The sequence below is a fragment of the Haplochromis burtoni genome, unplaced genomic scaffold (genome assembly GCF_018398535.1).
Source record: "Haplochromis burtoni strain Fernald_Lab_line unplaced genomic scaffold, NCSU_Asbu1 Contig_59, whole genome shotgun sequence".
In the NCBI taxonomy this organism is placed as follows: Eukaryota; Metazoa; Chordata; class Actinopteri; order Cichliformes; family Cichlidae; genus Haplochromis; species Haplochromis burtoni.
In genome coordinates this window covers 1276166-1293864 of record NW_024582420.1, presented here as the reverse complement: position 1 = coordinate 1293864, position 17699 = coordinate 1276166, and the positions used below count along the sequence as shown (strand labels likewise).

Here is a 17699-nt window from a genome sequence, read left to right as displayed (position 1 = left end):
TCCTCATATCTTGCCACTTTATTTTCTACTATAAATCTAATTAACTATTCCTCTTGTGTCTGTAGCTAAGATACAACACACAGAGGAGACCCTCATGCTCAAAATCATTATCACATTATCCACGCGTACAGTCGCTGGAGCTTTTATTTTTTTTAATCATATTATCCTCACAAGCTATCAACTAAACCTGGCGTCTCATAAAGCAGAAGGCCTGCTGTTATCTGCACTCTGAGCCTGTGTTTTCTGAACATGTAGAGAAAGAGCTGGAAGTCTACCAGAGCATCGCAGACCTCACAGTGAAGGCAAAAGATCAGGCGGTTTTCAAGTGCGAGGTGTCAGATGAGAACGTGAGGGGAACCTGGTACAAGAATGGCGTCGAAGTCAAGCCTGATGCCAGAGTGAACATCGCGCATATTGGCAGGTGAGGACATGTTTGCACGTGGTAATGCGTGTTCGGTATGCTGCCTGCACTCCATGACGCCACAAGCTAAAGTTTTTGACCCCGTAGGATCCACAAACTGACCATTGATGACGTCAAACCGGAGGATGAGGGGGACTACACATTTGTGCCAGATGGCTATGCTTTCAACCTCTCTGCTAAACTAAATTTCTTGGGTAAAATGTGTGCTTTTATATTCTTACACTTTAAAATTAGAGTCTCTTTAGAGACTCACATGTTCAAATTTTACTTAAATAACTTATTTAATTGTTTTTTTCTTGATTTCCAAGAGGTGAAGATTGATTATGTGCCACGCCAAGGTACACAGCCACCAACTTACGCAGATTGTACCAGTCATAATACAAAATATTTTTCCATTTTAACCATTTACATTACATTCACAGATCCTCCTAAGATCCACTTAGACTGTATGGGTCGCACCGCCGAGTCAACCATTGTGGTGGTGGCTGGCAACAAACTACGTCTGGACGTCCCCATCACTGGAGACCCAGCTCCAACAGTGATCTGGACCAAAGGAGAAAAGGTAAGACAAATGGAAGGCTTGTGCTATTAATCATTAATTAAGACATGTGCCACCAGTCCAGAGTTATATAGGTAAGATTTGAAATCCGGAAAAAACCCCCCCACTTCATTCATTACCAAAGACACACTGATCAATCACAACATTAAATCACCTACGTGACAGCGTACAGGTCACTGTTGTGCCACCAAAACTGTTCTGACCCAGGTGAGACCTCCGAGGTTGGATAGCGGAGCCTACAAGCTCAATTTGATTGAGATACAGGGATCTCAGAAGCCAGGAAAAAAGATCTTTTTGTTTGGTTTTGCTGGGTGAGGTGGCTGGCTGCCATCGGGGAGTGCTATCATCATGGGGGTGCATGTCCTTAAATAATGTAACTGCAGTGCAATGAGAACATGAATGTTGTTCATTTTACCTGTCTGCAGTTTCAGTGTTGTAGCTGATTAGTTTATATTTGTAGCTGATTATTTTATATTTGAAAGACATACTAATACTGCATTTTAAAAATGAATGCAACAATATGTTACATGCTTCCAATATTAAACAAGCCAAGGAGGTATATTTTCATCAAATTGCTTTTGATAATCTAAAGTGGAACAGGCTAGTTCTTCCATATTCCATATTCCATTCCTCCCTGCTTTGGCTTGTAAACTTTGATGCTTTCATCGAGCTGAGTAAGCACAGTGCTGCTAATGGCTTCCAACAGTGATGCTAGCTGTAGTTTGCAAGTCTTTGATTTGAGGGGACCCTCTCTGTCCTCTTTGGCTTTTAAGGCTTTGCTCTGCTCAAATGTAGGCTAGTTCTGTAAAACCCGGTGGAGATGACAAAGGAGGGCATACAACCTCTTGGACCACGAAGGATGGGGAAGTAAGTGTACTTTTCATTATATGCTTATTTTTTGTTTGTTTTTTTTTTCACTCACGCCAGCACTGCCAGCGCATGCCTCAGTTTCTACGCATGTGCACTTGCTGACCTTTACAAGCTTTTGTGACACATAAACAGTAACGTCACATGTCATGCATTTAGATTTGCAAATGTATTGTAGAAATGTGCTGTAAACCTGCTGTCTTACAGCTTGAGCTTTGAAAAGACTTTAACAAGAAAACCTCAAAGAGCAGAAGTAACAGTTGTAAACTAATACATGGATTTTCTTAAAAACACTTTCTCCAGTGAATACCATGGTTTTTTCCTTCCTCTGTGTCAGTTTTAAACACTAAGAACAGGATAAAACTGCATGCAGAGTTCATCCATGTCACTAAGGTAAGAGCATGTTATGACTCTTCCCTAAGACAGACAGAGGGCACAGGAGGCTGAGCAGCAAGTACAATGTGTACAGTATGGAAAAGGTATAAACCATATGAGCATGAAAACGACATTTGGAAGCTCTCTTGCCACAAGGGGTCACGACAACAGGTAGTTCCACACGTCTGATTTGGCAGAGTTTTTTGCCTGATGTGACTCCAATGGGGATATTTGTATCTAGTTGAAAATGAGCTAGCAATCTTTTGTTTGGCAAGCAAATGTGTTAACTGCTACACAACTGGAGATAAAATATGCAACTAAATACTAGATTCCAACACTAAATATAGTAATTGAGAAATATTGTCAAGGTATAATATTAAGTTTGTCATAAAGGAAGCAAGAGCAGCATCACCTCAATCCGGTATTGGTCAAGAAAAAAATTCAAATGGTTAATACTATCAGTCAGACCAGTATGTTATATTAGCATTTTAAAGTTCACCTACTCTGAGACTTAATCTGAAGGTTTTTTACTTTCTATTTTAAAAAAAAATAAGAGGAATTAATTAGCTCATGAAATTAGATTTCAAATTAGATCTTCAAGTTGTAAAGCAGCAAATTGACATGCTAAATTGTATATTCATGGAAATAATAATGAAAGCATTCAGTGTCTGCATTTATAAAAGCTGATAAATGACTTCAACAAAGTCAAGAAGAAAGGGGAGAAACACCCTTCAAATACGTTATGAGAGTTGAATTTGCATGGTTTGTCCACCACAGGGCACTCTGCAATTGAGCAGAGTGAGCAGAGTGAGGCAAAGTGTAAAAAAAAAAAAAATTTAACAAATATTAACCACACAAATGGCAGTGTAAAATATTAGCTGATACACTTGGATTTTTTTTTTTAAATCAGCAAATATTGTTATTTGTATTCGTCTTAAAAGTCATAGTTGATCCGGCTACAACAATCATTTTTAAGAAAGTGCAGCACAAATTCCCAAAAAAAACTTTGCTCAATATAATCGAGTAACTTTCATGGTTGTCCTCATGTAGGTCGTCACAGAGGGAGATGGTAGGGTCCATGTGGAAACCACCAAGGGCCACTGCGTCTTCACTATTGAGTGTGCTGAAAGGCAGGATGAGGGAATCTACTCTGTTGTGGTTCGAAACCCTGCTGGGGAAGATACAGCAGATATCCACGTGAAAGTTGTCGGTAAGACATCTTTTATCATTATTCTCCCTACCAAAGCCCCAGCAATACCAATTAACACACACCAACAGCCATCAAAGTTGTAAATTTATGAAATTTATCTATGAATGTCAAACTTTCTTCTGACAAAAAGAAGAGTAATGTTTCTCCTCCAGATGTTCCTGATCCTCCCATGGCTCCCACAATCCTCAGTGTGGGTGAAGATTCCTGTGTCGTTCAATGGGAACCCCCTCTGTTGGACGGTGGCCAGCCAATAATTGGTAAAAATAACTTCTAATGGGCTTTATTTCATAATAATATGAGCCATTTTCTTTTTGCATCTTCCTTTATTTTTCCTTGGAGACACCAAGCCAATGGCAACACACATTTGAATTTGCAGGGTATGTGCTGGAGAGAAAGAAGCTGAAGAGCTACAGGTGGATGAGACTCAACTTTGACCCCTACCCTGAAACCACCTATGAAGCCAAGCGTATGATAGAAGGTGTGCCGTATGAGATGCGAGTCTATGCTGTGAACAGCATTGGTATGTCTCGTCACAGTCCAGCCTCTCAGCCATTTGTGCCAATCGGTGAGTCTGTGAATTTATCTTTAGATTAAATAAACAGAAATAATTGCAACACTGAAATGGATAAGTGGATGTTCCATTTTCATTCAGGTCACTTTCATGAAAAGGTTGATTGATGAGTTGTCTTGGTTGTAAAGACAGATTGTGATAACATTGGCATGTTTGACTTGAATAAGTTGGGTCATGCAAGTTCCAGTGACTTAGTCAGTCTAACGTTTCACTCAGGTCATAGGGCTAGGGTGACTTGTAATGTGGTCATGAGTTCAGGGTCTGTGAACTGCGCATGTAACAAATTAAAAAACAAAAACATGATGATGCAAAGATCATCTCTGAGTTAACTCAGGAGTACAGAGCATGTCTGTTGGCTATAAGGAAGAAGTGGCATTTCTGTGGTATAACGCAAACATGAGTAAATAGTCACTGAGACACCGAACGCATGTCAGGCTCCTATGATATTGATTTAGAATGGACTTTTAATTAAAACAATTGATAGTCTATGACTAGTTCATCAATAGTCTACTGGGCTGCAGGCACACCAGTTCAGCTCCTGGGCTCCTCTTCTCCAAATATATGTGGCTGTACTAGATGCAGTATGCAGTTTAGCATTTTTTACTGAAATATATGACATAATCTGGATGTGAGCATGTGTAGCTCTAAAATCTGTATATACAGACTTTAGAGGCATTGATGGTGCCTTGCCACATATGCAAGTGCCCAGTTCCACAGCCAAACAAGGTTTGGAGTTAGATGCACTCTTTATGACTGTCATTTTTCATTCAGCAGGTCAGGTTTTAGTTGTCTTTTATTGTGGCACTAATTTATCTAAACTGCAATCTTATCCTACACTTGTTGATTTAAGAGGGAGCATCAGTGTATCCAGATGGTCAGTCACTCCTAAGACAGCTGATTGGGAAACTATCCATGGCATCCCTCTCTATAAATAATGGCCTGGAAGCCCTTGACTCTGCTGGGACCAGCTGCTTAACACACAGGGGGGTCACTGCTTCTGTGGAGGCTGCTGCAGAACAAGCATCGTTATTACAACAAAGACAGCAGGACGAGAAGAGAAGACTGTCAATGAGAGAAAGAAAAAGACCACGTTGAAGAAGCAGATACAACCACCAGTTTAAATTAACAGCAGGACGTCTATGCACTGAGGAAAAACATGACAAAGGCTAAGCTCTCAAAGACGGCTGAGAAGAAGCCAGTGGAAGATAAGAAGTCTTTGGAACCTGTGGAAGAAACGGCAGCTGGGGCTCCAGAGAATGCACAAGCAAACTGTGAACACAGTAAAGCTGAGACAGAGGCACCTCCACCTCCTGATGCAGAACAGGAACCTGGAGCCAGTAGTGCAGAGGCAGCACCCAGTGGAGAAGAGGGAGCACCAGCTGAGGATGAAACACCAGCAAAAGGTGTCACTCTGACAGAAAGTGGTTCTCCTGCAGAGGAAGCTGCAGCCCCAGCAGTGCAGACCCCCGTGGAGCCTGCTGCTGCCGCTGAGCCAGACCCACAGCCTGTTTGCAGTAGGCATTGTTTTGATTTAGGATTTTAGGATGTGATTTTTATTTGATTTTATTTTTTGTTGGATTATCATGCAGGTTTTAGAAAAAGGTTCAATCCACACTAGCAAAATTATTATGGTCATAGCTGACTGTATATTTAGGTCATGCTGGCAGTGAATTTTGATTAAGTAAATATTTGTCAGTGCACTGACTGCTCATCAAATCATTCCCTAACACGTTTACTGGCTGTGCAACACACACAGAAATAGTCACACAATATTTGAAACTTTACACATTTGGTTTCTACGTGTTTAAGGGCAAGATGGAGTAGCTATTCAGTTTGTTCACAGTTCCGCATATGCTTTCAGTTTGTCCTCAGAGTGATAACAATAGGGCTAAACTAGCCACTAAATCAGTTCCTCCTCTGTTTCACACAAATTCTAATTAACCCATTGAAGCTGTTCTTCTAACTGTCCTCCTAAAAGAAAAGATTCAATCCAAAGATGTAAGGCCGAAAATCGACCATCTTGGTCTCTATGGATGAGAAACTCCCAGGCAAAAGAGCTGTATAGCGCTCCAGAGCCACAGGTCTGAAATCACCTGTCACACAAAGTATCACAGCCACTTGGACTTTAGCCTGGCAAGTCGAGGTCAGTCATATTCACAGACTCATATTTCACTGGATGGAAAATGATGCCTAAATCTGGCTTATGGGCTAAACGGCCATTTGATAACTAATAACATTTAATATTTAATTAATATGTCTTTGTTGTTCAAGTTAGGACAGGATTAGGCAACCTGACGCTGAATTTCATTATTGGAGATGAAGATTGTGCTAAACCCTGTGGACTATATAAGACCAATAGCTCATCTTCACATACCTCCCACTACAGCTGCCTGAGTATGATCTGTGTATGCTAACAAGAACTTACACAAGTGCATACTGAATTTAATTTGACGGTCTACCACTGCTTCTTAAACACAGAAATGTAATAAATGCTGTCGATTATTATCTTATTGGATGTAGTCAAGCTTATACTAGCAAGCTATATATACAATTATAGAGTGTAGAGGAACACTGCAGGAAAGAAAGATGCAAATTAGCCCAGATATCTATACAGAATTCATCAAAACTGCAGCACAGGAAATTCTGGATGGTCTGTTAGTAAAATTACTGCAAGGCAAACAGCATTATTGTCATAATTCAATTAAAATGCTCTAAAACCTGCTTTTTAACTAAGTGTAGATCTTTGCCTTAAAAATAAATTAATTTAAATATAAGATGAGGAAAAATAGTGATTTTCTTTTCTCAGTCATTGCTTACCTGGCATGTTCTCCTTAAATTCTCTTTACATTAGAGTTTTAAATATTTTTATTCAGCCATAAACTGACACACAAAATAGGACCCAGTGAGATCCACTAAGATAGATTATGGTGATTTCTGATGCAAAAGGTATCTGGGGTCATGGAGATTTTACATTTTAAATGTACAGTCGAGAGCATTTAATAACATTCACACTATGTGGAGCCTATATTAAAAATCTCACATTATACTGCATTTAGCAACACAACATTCATCTTCACTCAAATATTAACATCATCTCTAAAAAATATCTACAAAAGGCCTTTTTATCATTGATGTGATCAATTGTAAGAGGATAAAAAGTTAAAAAGATTGTGCATTAATATATAATATATATGATCCCTAAATTCTAAAGCTCTCTGTCACTGTCCTGACACTGATGACAGACTGATTGTGGAAGGAATTATTTTAAATAAAATGAATGACAAACTAGCATCTACCTGGGGTTTCAAGAAAGACATAATGTGCAGCAAAAGTGGAGGAAATGGAGAGAAGACCTGTTCCTCATAACTAACCTGAGGTTTGAGTTAGCCCTCTGGCTTTGAGCTTTTCCTCATTACAGGGTTCACAAATTTTACTAGGCCTCCTTTTTTGGAACAGGACTCTAAAGTGTAATGAAATGCAATTTATTAGGTAGACTTTAAGAAGGGAGTTTTTTTTTCTTACTGTCGATGACTTGGAGCTTGCTGACTTGACCTGGTGTGGAACAAAAGAAAAGGAAAGCTGCAGTGTAATGTGATGATGGCTCTGAAGAAGGGTTAAATAATCTTGTACTGATTATTGTCATCCACTTGTCGAGTAATTAATTAAAGTAATGTATTGCTTTAAAGCTCTAGCTGACTCATAGGGACATTTATGTGCTCTCTGCCTCTTCCTCAGCTCCTACAAGCGAGCCCCTTGGACTGTGCGTCGACGACGTCAGTGACACTTCTATCACGTTGAAGTGGCGGCGGCCTGAGAGAATTGGCTCAGCTGACCTTGAGGGCTATGGGATTGAGTACTGCAAGGAGGGCAGTACGTAGCGGAGCAAGTTGCATTTATGCTAATTTCCACATCATAACTCTGTGGTTTGATTTATTTGAATTTTTTTGTGGTTTGTGGCAACAGCTGATGAATGGATACCAGCAATGGAGGGTCTGACAGAGAGGACGTCGACGGTGATCAAAGGCCTCACCACCGGAGACAAGCTGCAGTTCCGTGTGCGAGCCTACAACATGGCGGGACCAAGTGCTCCCGCCACTCTGGCTCAGCCCGTCACCATCAGAGAGATTATGCGTGAGTAATTATAGATTACACGCTTCATTATTCGCTTGCATCCTTTAGTTCCCTACATGGACGTGATACACAATACTCAGCCATTTTTTCATACTCTTATTTTGTGTTTTATTTTCACAGAACGCCCTAAAATTTGGCTTCCCAGAAATCTCCGTCAGACTCTTATCAAGAAAGTTGGAGACACCATGAACATCGTGATTCCATTTCAGGTGGCTTCATGAACACATGAAACACAACACGGGATGTTACCTATGTTTGATATCAAAGTAAAACATGACTGATGTCTTTATCATTATTGGTCATATCTGGTGGTCATATCAGTGTGACTGGATGGATAAAAAGGTAGGATTATTTCACCTTTCCCAGCACGGACATAAAAAAATGTAAACCTTGGTCTAAAGACGGCGCCAGGTCAAAAGTCACTTTCATGTTAACATGTAGGCTGTCAGTAATTAGGAATGAGGCCACTTAAGAATCTGCTCTTTGGAATCAGGAAACTTCAACTGTAAGGTCAGATAATTGCTTGGAAAACTTGTTTGGGGGAAAATTCACAGTAGTTTCCTCAAAAGTATTTAAGATTTTTTAACTCTGGACCAAAGCAGTGTAGTGATGCCACTTTGAGGTCAACCACTTTCAAAATGAGGTGCCTTTGATATTGACCATAGACTGGTCCAGGTCCAGGTCTGAAAAGGGAAGCCACAGTAGAAATGTTTTGAACCCACACTCTAATGGACCAGCAGTGGGTGAGTCCTGAGTTTGTAAAAAGAAGACAGGTTGTACTGAAGTCTATAGAGAACTGCTCCTCATCTCCCTCACTCTATCACCTCAGCCCTGATTGTGTTCAAAGAAGGAGTTTGCAGTTTTGTTTTGACAAGCTGACCAACTGTGGCAACGCTGAGCAATGTTCTGTTTATGAGCTGCTGTTTGAACTTGTAAGTGTGACAGGAGAGAGCTGAAAGGTTGCTTTTCTTGTCTCTTATTTGCAGACAAACACAGAAGCAATCTGAGTTACAGCCATTCCTTTCTCTTTTCTTGTGATGCAGGGGAAACCCAGGCCAAAAGTCACATGGAGCAAAGATGGGGAGCCCCTAGATCCCACAATAGCTAGTGTTAGGAACAGTGAAGTTGACACGATATTCTTCATCCGCAAAACAGAGAGAAAACATTCTGGGAAGTATGAGCTCCAGGTGCAGATTGAAAACGTGGAGGACAAAGCAGCAGTAACACTGCAGGTCGTTGGTAAGCAGAACTGAACAAATGGAGAGCTACGTTTGACTTCTAATCGGAGTATAAAAAATCACTGCATTAAAACAGCACCACAGATGTTTTGTCAGTGGACACTGAATGAGAGCTCCTATTTTTTTTTCCTTCTACAGACCTCCCAGGCCCTCCTGAGGCTCTAAAGATTGTTGATACCTGGGGTTTTAATGTGGCGCTTGAGTGGAAGCCTCCAAAGGACAACGGAAACTGTGAAATAACCGGTTACACCATTCAGAAAGCCGACAAGAAGACTATGGTGAGACTGCGCTAAAAAGCTATTTGGACTCCAGCTGGATCCAAACACTCGCTTTTGCTTTTAGCATGTTTTTCCATTCTTTTCCACCCAATAATAAGCAGCTAAATTCAATAAAAGCAGAGATTAATTTAATGTTTTAATTTACCTAATACTTTCCTTTCCCTTTTTCCACCTTTTAGTACCAAAAGTTACATAGAGCAGACGTTCAGGTTAGGAAAATCCTGGTGGACAGAATCTATTGGAAGCACTTTTGCTCGACTTTCTTGTGGTACCATGCCTGTTCCAACTTTATGGTACCTGTGCCAGTAATAGAAATTTGTGCAATATGTTCCACATGGGGAACCTTTGGTAATTTTTGTTGCTAGTGTGTTTCTCCAGTGGTCAGGTTAGGTAGAAGAGATAATAACACTCAAATCTAAATTTCTTTCTCCCTGGCCCAACCGTCTGTGGTCCTGGATGAGGTCAGATTAATATTTTAGTCTCCCTCCTGGAACATATCCTCTAATTACAGCAGCTTATGCTGAACATGCAGTTTCTGCTGGCACATGGGAGAAGTTTGGTTTCTGGAATTTGTATTTGGAAACATCTGCATAGTTTTGTTGCCTAAATGTAACCAAACTATTTTTTAAGTTAGCAAAGTCTAAATATAAGTCAGCAGTTAACAAAGATTTATTAAATCAATGAGGCTTGGGACTCTCAAGCAAGCCCTACTTATCCACCACAGCCTGCTCCCAGCACCAACTTAGTCAGTCAGTATATTACAGTTGTGGTCAGTTTACATACAGTTTTTAAGTTTACATAAACTCATCATGGGCATAAATGGTAACGGTAAATGGCCTGTATTTGTATAGTGCTTTACTAGTCCCTAAGGACCCCAAAGCGCTTTACACATTCAGTCATCCACCCATTCACACACTGGTGATGGCAAGCTACATTGTAGCCACAGCCACCCTGGGGCGCACTGACAGAGGCGAGTAATATTATAGTAATTTGTTTTTTAAATAATTTCTTTCAGCTGTTAACCTATGGTATTTGGTTAATTGTCCCTTATCAAGTTGCACCTTGACCAGATACTTCTGGTGGCCATCAACAAGCCTCTGGCATCACACAGACCCAATTTCTAAGGAGGCCTACACATTTTCAGTAGGGTTTAGGTTGGGAGGTTCGCGAAAGAAGCTAAACGTTTTATTCACTGCAAAGCAGGTTTTGATGTGTGTTTGGGATCATTGTCTTTTTGGAACATCCGTCTGTGTCCAAGTTTGATTATTCCGTCCACTTTGTGCAATGCAGCAGTACCACTGGTAGAAAAGCAGCCCCAAAGTATGATGTTACCACTTTGACCATCCTCCAAACATACCTCTTGTCATTTTGGCTAAACATCTTAATTTTTGTCTCATCTAAGCACAAAACTTTTCTCTAGAAGTCATTTGGCCTGTTCGGGTGTGAAGCTGCAAACTTCAGTCCACCTTGAAAATGCTGATTTTGGAGCAAAGGCTTCTGCTGTGGTCAATAACCTCTCAGTCTGTGGCGATTTAAACCTTATTGTGAACGGTAACACTGGTGTTCCAGCAGTTTCCAGTTAGTGGCAGCTTTGAGCCTTGGTGGTTCTCATCTGATGTTTAAATTTCTTTCTGACCTTAGCAAAATGGTAGCAGATCTAAATAACTTGTAGTTACGTACAATTGTGTAAACTCCTTATCTTGAAATCTGCAGTTGTTTAGAAACGTCTCCAAGAGACCTGCCCAATTCTACAATTCTCCTTCCTAGATCCTATTGTTAGTATTGGTTACTCCAGTGAGTGCTTGTTAAGATATAAGGCAGAACCTTTCAAAACCATTTATTAAAAAATTAAAGTGACTTTAATGGCGAACCCGTTGTGTATATTTGAGCCTTTTTGCTGACATTTGATCCTGTGTGGATTATCGAAAACTGCAAATAAATTTGATCTTGAACACCCAATTCTTGTTTTTTAAAGTCAGATTCAGACTCTTCCCAGTAACTTTCCTCTGTGGGTCACTAGTGATGTAATATCTGGCCTCCTGGCAAGAGCTCCAACTGCCACCATCCTCCACCTCGAGCCGCCAGGAACAGTGTCAGCCAGGAATGTCCTAATCTTATCCTTGTAGCTTTGAGCTGGTCCAGATTGTCTGCACAGTGACGCAGGACCATTGTTACCCTGCCAGCACAGCAAGTGCTCATGTTTCACTCCAGCCATTATTATTAGATCAAATTAAGTTTGCTTGCAACATAGTGAGGTAGGAGTGTTTATTATCATGTTACCAAAAACAGTGTACCTGTTATGTGGCATAGATAAAAGCACTTAGGGCAGGTGTCCTTTAAATAAACCCTTGTCTCAGTGAACAAACAATATATCCTGTGTAACTTTATGTGGGCTGTGCCTTAATGTAAAGATTAAATGTCATAAAATGAAATATTATCATAGCCATCCAGAGTAGCTTCAGGTGTCTTTAAGCTGAAAACTTAAATAAGTATGAATGACACCCTTCTGGACTCTAAATAAAACCAATTTATAAAAGTATGATGATTCATTCTTTTTCCTCACTCATTCAGTTACATTTGTCTTTAAAGTGGTACTTAAACACTCAATCTGTTTTTTCGTGTGTTTTTTGAAATTAATGTGAAGGAATGGTATACAGTCCATGATCAGTACCGGCGAACCCATTGTGTTGTGTCCGACCTCATCATGGGGAATGAGTACGTGTTCCGAGTCTTTTCCATAAACCTTGTGGGCCTCAGCCCAGAGCCGTACTGCACAAAAGACAGTGTTTACATTCAGAAAACAGGTGAGCAAATATAGCCAGTGTGATGCACTTGTGGTTATGATTATATGCTCTTTGGAACTGAAAGGAAAATATCCAATTGTCCTCTCAGGTATCATATACAAGCCACCCAACTACAAGGATCATGACTTCACAGAGGCTCCCAAGTTTACACGCCCTTTGGTGGACCGTTCTGTCATAGCAGGATACAACGCCACCCTAAGCTGCGCCGTGCGAGGAATACCAAAGGTCTGTAGGGTATGAATTAGATGTTTCAAAGATATTCACTTTTACTAGAATTAAACCTTGTTAAACATTTTCCTTTGCTTATATACAGTGCTTAACAATTTTTTAGATCATGTGTGTGTGTGTGTGTGTGTGTGTGTGTGTGTGTGTGTGTGTGTGTGTGTGTGTGTGTGTGTGTAGATAGATAGATAGATAGATAGATAGATAGATATAGATAGAAAGAATAACTCTATCAGAAAAACTTCAGGAATGCAAATAAATAAGCAAATAAATAAGCACTTTACAAATCCTAAACTAGTACAGAGAAAACCCCACCATCAGATGACCCCCTATGAGCAAGACTCCAGCACGCTGAATGAACAGATCAGCAAAGCTGGCTCTGTGATTGGCTACAAACTGGAAACTTTTGAAGCTGTGGTGGAGAGGAAGTCACTGAACAAACTGTAATCATTATAATCTTGACCACCCTGAAATCTTTATTATTATTATTAGTAGTAGTAGTAGTATTAATTGTATTATTATTATGTTATTCAATCAATATTTAAACTGCTTTCCAAAATCTTTTCCCAAAAATATATACTTACATAATTCTACTTTTCCTCCCTTATTAGCCCAAAGTAACATGGTACAAAAACAAAATGGACATCTCAAATGAAGCCAAGTATAGGATGATCAGTAAGCAAGGTGTCCTGACGCTGGAGATCCGTAAGCCCTGTCCATTTGATGGGGGGGTGTATACGTGCAAAGCAGTCAACGACAGCGGTGAAGACACAGTGGAGTGTAAACTGGAGGTTCGCCGTAAGTAGTTCATGAAATGCATGTGTCCTCTTTTGCATGCCCCACTTAGACTGCACTTTTTCTCCAGCATCCTCCTTTAACACCCCCTTCCACCTCCCTTGTTTGTTCTTAAAGAAAAACATTCACGCACACATGAACTCATCAAATAATTAAAGAAAAATATATAAATATATTTTAGTGTTAATAGCAGAATACAAAAAAAAACCATCCACATTTGATGTGAAATGGTTTCTTGGAAAATATTAACTGACCACACACCACAGAAAATCTTCGACACAACAGTCTTGTATTTATGTATTTATTCCATGAGTAAAATTGGACATTCATTAACAAAGAAAGATAAAGAAACCCATTCAGTTTGATATTTCCCCACATCCTGAATTGGCTCTCAGGCTGCACACTTACTAAGAGATAAACAAGTTTCTGCCGAAGTCCTTTGAGTCCAACTAACAATTCATTTAAATTATGAATTAAACCCGCCGAGCCTTTTCTGTTTTTTCTGTTAAATACTAACATTTTATGAAGTTCTTTCTGAGATAATGTCTTGGGGATTATTGGGAAATTATAGAGCTCTAAATTGTGCTGCAGAAAAATAATCCTGTTAAAAACTGATTTGCAATTTCTGTCATAACTGCAAACATAAAAATAAAATCACATTTGCACAGAGTAAAAGTTGGCATTTTTAATTGTCATAATTTACCCTGTCAAGCTCCAAAATAACCTGTAATATGATGATAATATGATAAGTTCTTAGGAGGGATTTGACAGAGAATTATGGACTTTATTACAGTCTCCACATTTATGAGGTTTTAAATGTCCACTGAGAATGTTTAAACGGTTCAGCTGTATTCATTTATTTTTAATTCAACAATAATTATTAATTGAATCTACAGACAATCATCGCCAAGCTGTGCAACTCTCCTCAGTTATGTGGAGGTGTGACCTTCAGTGAACTACAGTTCTGCTTCAGCATTTTTTAAAAACCAATAAAACAGTAAAAACACACTACAGACATTAATGTTACCTACTCAGCACCTAACAGATTAAGTAATTTTTTGTTTTGTTTTTACTGAATAAAAATCCCCCCTGCCTTGCAGCTCAAATTACTAGAGAAGATAAGAAGGAGCCCAAGAAGGAAAAAATTCAAGAAGCCAACTGAAGAGAAGATGGCATCTCAGAGTTCAGCTCCACATCCTTTTTATGTTTATGTGCTGCTTTCCTCTCCTGCAGTCATCTCACATCATGTTATCCTCACTGTTATATTAGTGTCATGTAAACCACTGGATGACAGAAGTGAATGGGGCTCACTGAATTTGCTGTTCCTTTATTTTCATTTTGCTATAAGTATTTAATATTAATTATCCCAAACAATGATCTTTATTTCAGTCCAGTTCTTGGTATTGATAACAGAGATAACAGTGTTTAGTAAATAGTATCAATATTTAGGAAACTACTGTCTGATTTGCTGCTTGTCTGGGCTGATTTGTGTGCATAAAAATTACTTGAAAACAGAATTACTAAGTGATTTTTTTTTCAGTCATGTAGTGTACAGAGCTGTGAGGACTATGTATTTGCTGTCTTTCTACTTTTTAATTTTTTTTCACATTTACATTTAAGATCATCAAAGTTTACACAATATTGGATAAAAATAACCTGAGTAAATTCAAAACAGACTTACAACCACCGTGTTAAATCATGAATTAACTATAATTAATCACACAAGAAAAATAAACTACAGACCTCAGTCCTCAGTTAAGGTCTGAGTTCTTGATTCAACAATATGAAAGGGAAAAAATCACATCTATAGAGGAGCTCCAAGGAGAAAACCACTGCTGACCAAAAGGAATACAAAGACTCATCTTAAATTTGCCAAAAGACCTCTTGTTGATCCCCAAGACTTTTGGGGAAATATTCTGTGGACTGATGAGACAAAAGCTGAACTTTATGGAAAGTTTGAGTCCCGTTACATCTTGCATTAAAACTTCATAGAAAGAACATCAACAGTAAAACATGGTGGTGGTAGTATGATGTTCTGGGGCTGCTTCGCTGCTTCAGGACCTGGACAAATTGCCATAGTTGATGAAACCATGAATTCTGCTCTCTAACAGTAAAGGAGAACATCCGCAGGTAAAGAGTACTTGACTTATGCAGCAGGACAATGATTAGAAACACACCAGCAAGTCCACCTCTGCATGGCATGAATGCAGGTGTTGGATTGGCCTAGTCAATCTCTGGACTTAAATCCAACAGACTTGTTTTTGCATGACCTTAAACAGGCTGTTCATGCTCAAAAACCCTCTGAATTAAAGCAATTCTACAGAGAAGAGTGGGCCAAAATTCATCCACAGTAATGTGAAATATAAAAAAAAAACTAAGAAATCAAGAAGTGTACTGTATATGTAGGTGGTATTACATTATAGTGCAGCAAGGATTTTTTGAAAACTCCCAAAGCCTGCCACTGATACTCAGAAGTCTGGTGCAATTGATATGAGTTTCTGAGAGCTTAGTTTTATTGTAACAAAGCCTTTTTAAAGCCAGAGCTGTAAGGCATGTGCCTGAACTATGTGAAGGGCTAGAATAGCCGGGATGTGATTAAATGTAGAGTAGAGCACACTCTGGCTTTGCTCCATAGTGGGCTCCTGTAAGATCACTCAACAGTTATTTCTTTGATGCCTTGAATGTAAATATTTCCCGTGCCCTTTCAGCGTACAGCTGCAAAAGATCCAGAGAGCCTTGTACGTGTCACAGGGTCACCTGGAACTTACTTGATAAATGCTTTAGAGCATCTCTGTTTTTTGCAAGGTGTTTTGACATTGGTGCCATGTTCAGATGTCTAAGTATGTCTACGTATTTCCAAACCTGCTGAACTGCTGGGATTTTTCCATACAACCATCTCCAGGTTTTACAGATGATAGACAGAAAATGAAAAAGTATCCAGTGTGTGGCAGTTCTCTGGGTAAAAATGCGGTCAGAGAAGAATGGCCAGACTGCTTTGAACTAACAGAAAGGAAACAATAATTCACATAAACATCTGTTGCAATTCAGGTATGCAGAAAAACATCTCTGAATTCACAGCACATCAAACTTTGAAGCGAATAGGCTACAGCAGCAGAAGACCACACCAGGTTCACCAAAATTGGACTGGAATACTGGAAAAATACTGCCTGGTTTAATGAGTCTCTATTTTTACTGCCACATTCAGATCATTGTGTGCTAACAAGATAAAAGCATGGATCCATCTTGCCTTGTATCAGTGGTTTAGGCTGGTTTTGTATTAGTGTGGGGACAGTTTCAGGGAATGTAGCATCTTCTGATGGCTACACTGTGGTTGCAAAGGAACGGACATGGTCATGTCACAACGCTCAAACCCTCCAAGGGTTATATAAATTAAATAAAAACAAATACAGCACCTCTGAGATTTGGTCGAATGTGAGACTTGCATCATGGATGAGCAGCAACTGTGACACTATCATGCCAGTAAGGACCAAAAATCTCTGAGGAATGTTTCTGTGTCTTGAAGAATTAAGGCGGTTCTGAGAGCAATAGTGGGTCCAACTATAGAGAGAATAGAGGATAAATGTGACTATCTTGACTTTAACCTTTGTTGCAAAACAATGAATGTGCTGAGGAAGGGTGGGTCTAGCTTTAAAACCTCAGTAACTCACTGGCTACTGACTAGTGACTGATATCTCTTTAGCCAATGAGTATGCGGTTTCATACCACATATAATCCACCATTTTGAAATAGAATATCTTGAAGAGTTACAAAACAGAATTACATTTCATTCAGCATGACCCAAAATGGTTAAGTGAGTCCATAAACTTAGCAAGAAAGTCTTCAGAGAGGTCAAGACAGAGAGCAATTTTCCCATAGACCTCTACAGGACCGGCAGTCTTTTTGCAGCCACAACTATCGCCATCTGGTGGCCTTCAGTGACACTGCAGGCAGTTTGAAGACACTTTCACATTGGCTTCATTTCTCCATCCAAGAAGCCTTGTCCTGGTTTTATACGCTTTAAGGCTCTGGCTCAGAACTAGCATTGTGTAATTAATCACATTGTTAGCTTGAAGATCAACTAAGTTTCTGTAATTTACATTTAGTGGCAGAAATGGTACAAAGTTTTGTCTGTGAAGGTTCTCAGTCATCCAGGTCATCATAGTCAAAGGAGCTTGCAAAGAAAAGCGTCTGGACTTCTTTAAGTTGCTTGAAAAACAGTCAAAGACAT

At 39.5% G+C, this 17699-nt stretch overlaps 1 protein-coding gene across 3 annotated transcripts in view; it reads left to right on the top strand.

Annotated features, from left to right (window-relative positions):
• mybpc3 (myosin binding protein C3) overlaps window positions 1–17490 on the top strand; it is a 35797-nt gene extending 18307 nt beyond the window's left edge. For 2 of the 3 annotated variants that reach the window (XM_005931386.3, XM_005931388.3), the window contains 16 exons: window positions 256–421; window positions 509–615; window positions 730–759; window positions 844–983; window positions 3273–3432; window positions 3585–3689; window positions 3809–3997; window positions 7739–7873; window positions 7967–8134; window positions 8255–8343; window positions 9178–9373; window positions 9511–9650; window positions 12295–12454; window positions 12543–12679; window positions 13288–13474; window positions 14572–17490. In XM_005931386.3, the coding sequence (XP_005931448.1) occupies window positions 256–421; window positions 509–615; window positions 730–759; window positions 844–983; window positions 3273–3432; window positions 3585–3689; window positions 3809–3997; window positions 7739–7873; window positions 7967–8134; window positions 8255–8343; window positions 9178–9373; window positions 9511–9650; window positions 12295–12454; window positions 12543–12679; window positions 13288–13474; window positions 14572–14633 (2171 nt within the window). In that variant the 3' untranslated portion in view covers window positions 14634–17490. Of the gene's footprint in view, window positions 1–255; window positions 422–508; window positions 616–729; window positions 760–843; window positions 984–1775; window positions 1848–3272; window positions 3433–3584; window positions 3690–3808; window positions 3998–7738; window positions 7874–7966; window positions 8135–8254; window positions 8344–9177; window positions 9374–9510; window positions 9651–12294; window positions 12455–12542; window positions 12680–13287; window positions 13475–14571 lie in introns of all 3 variants that reach the window. The other variant, XM_005931382.3, reaches the window with a different exon arrangement.
• The last annotated feature ends 209 nt before the right edge of the window (window positions 17491–17699 follow it).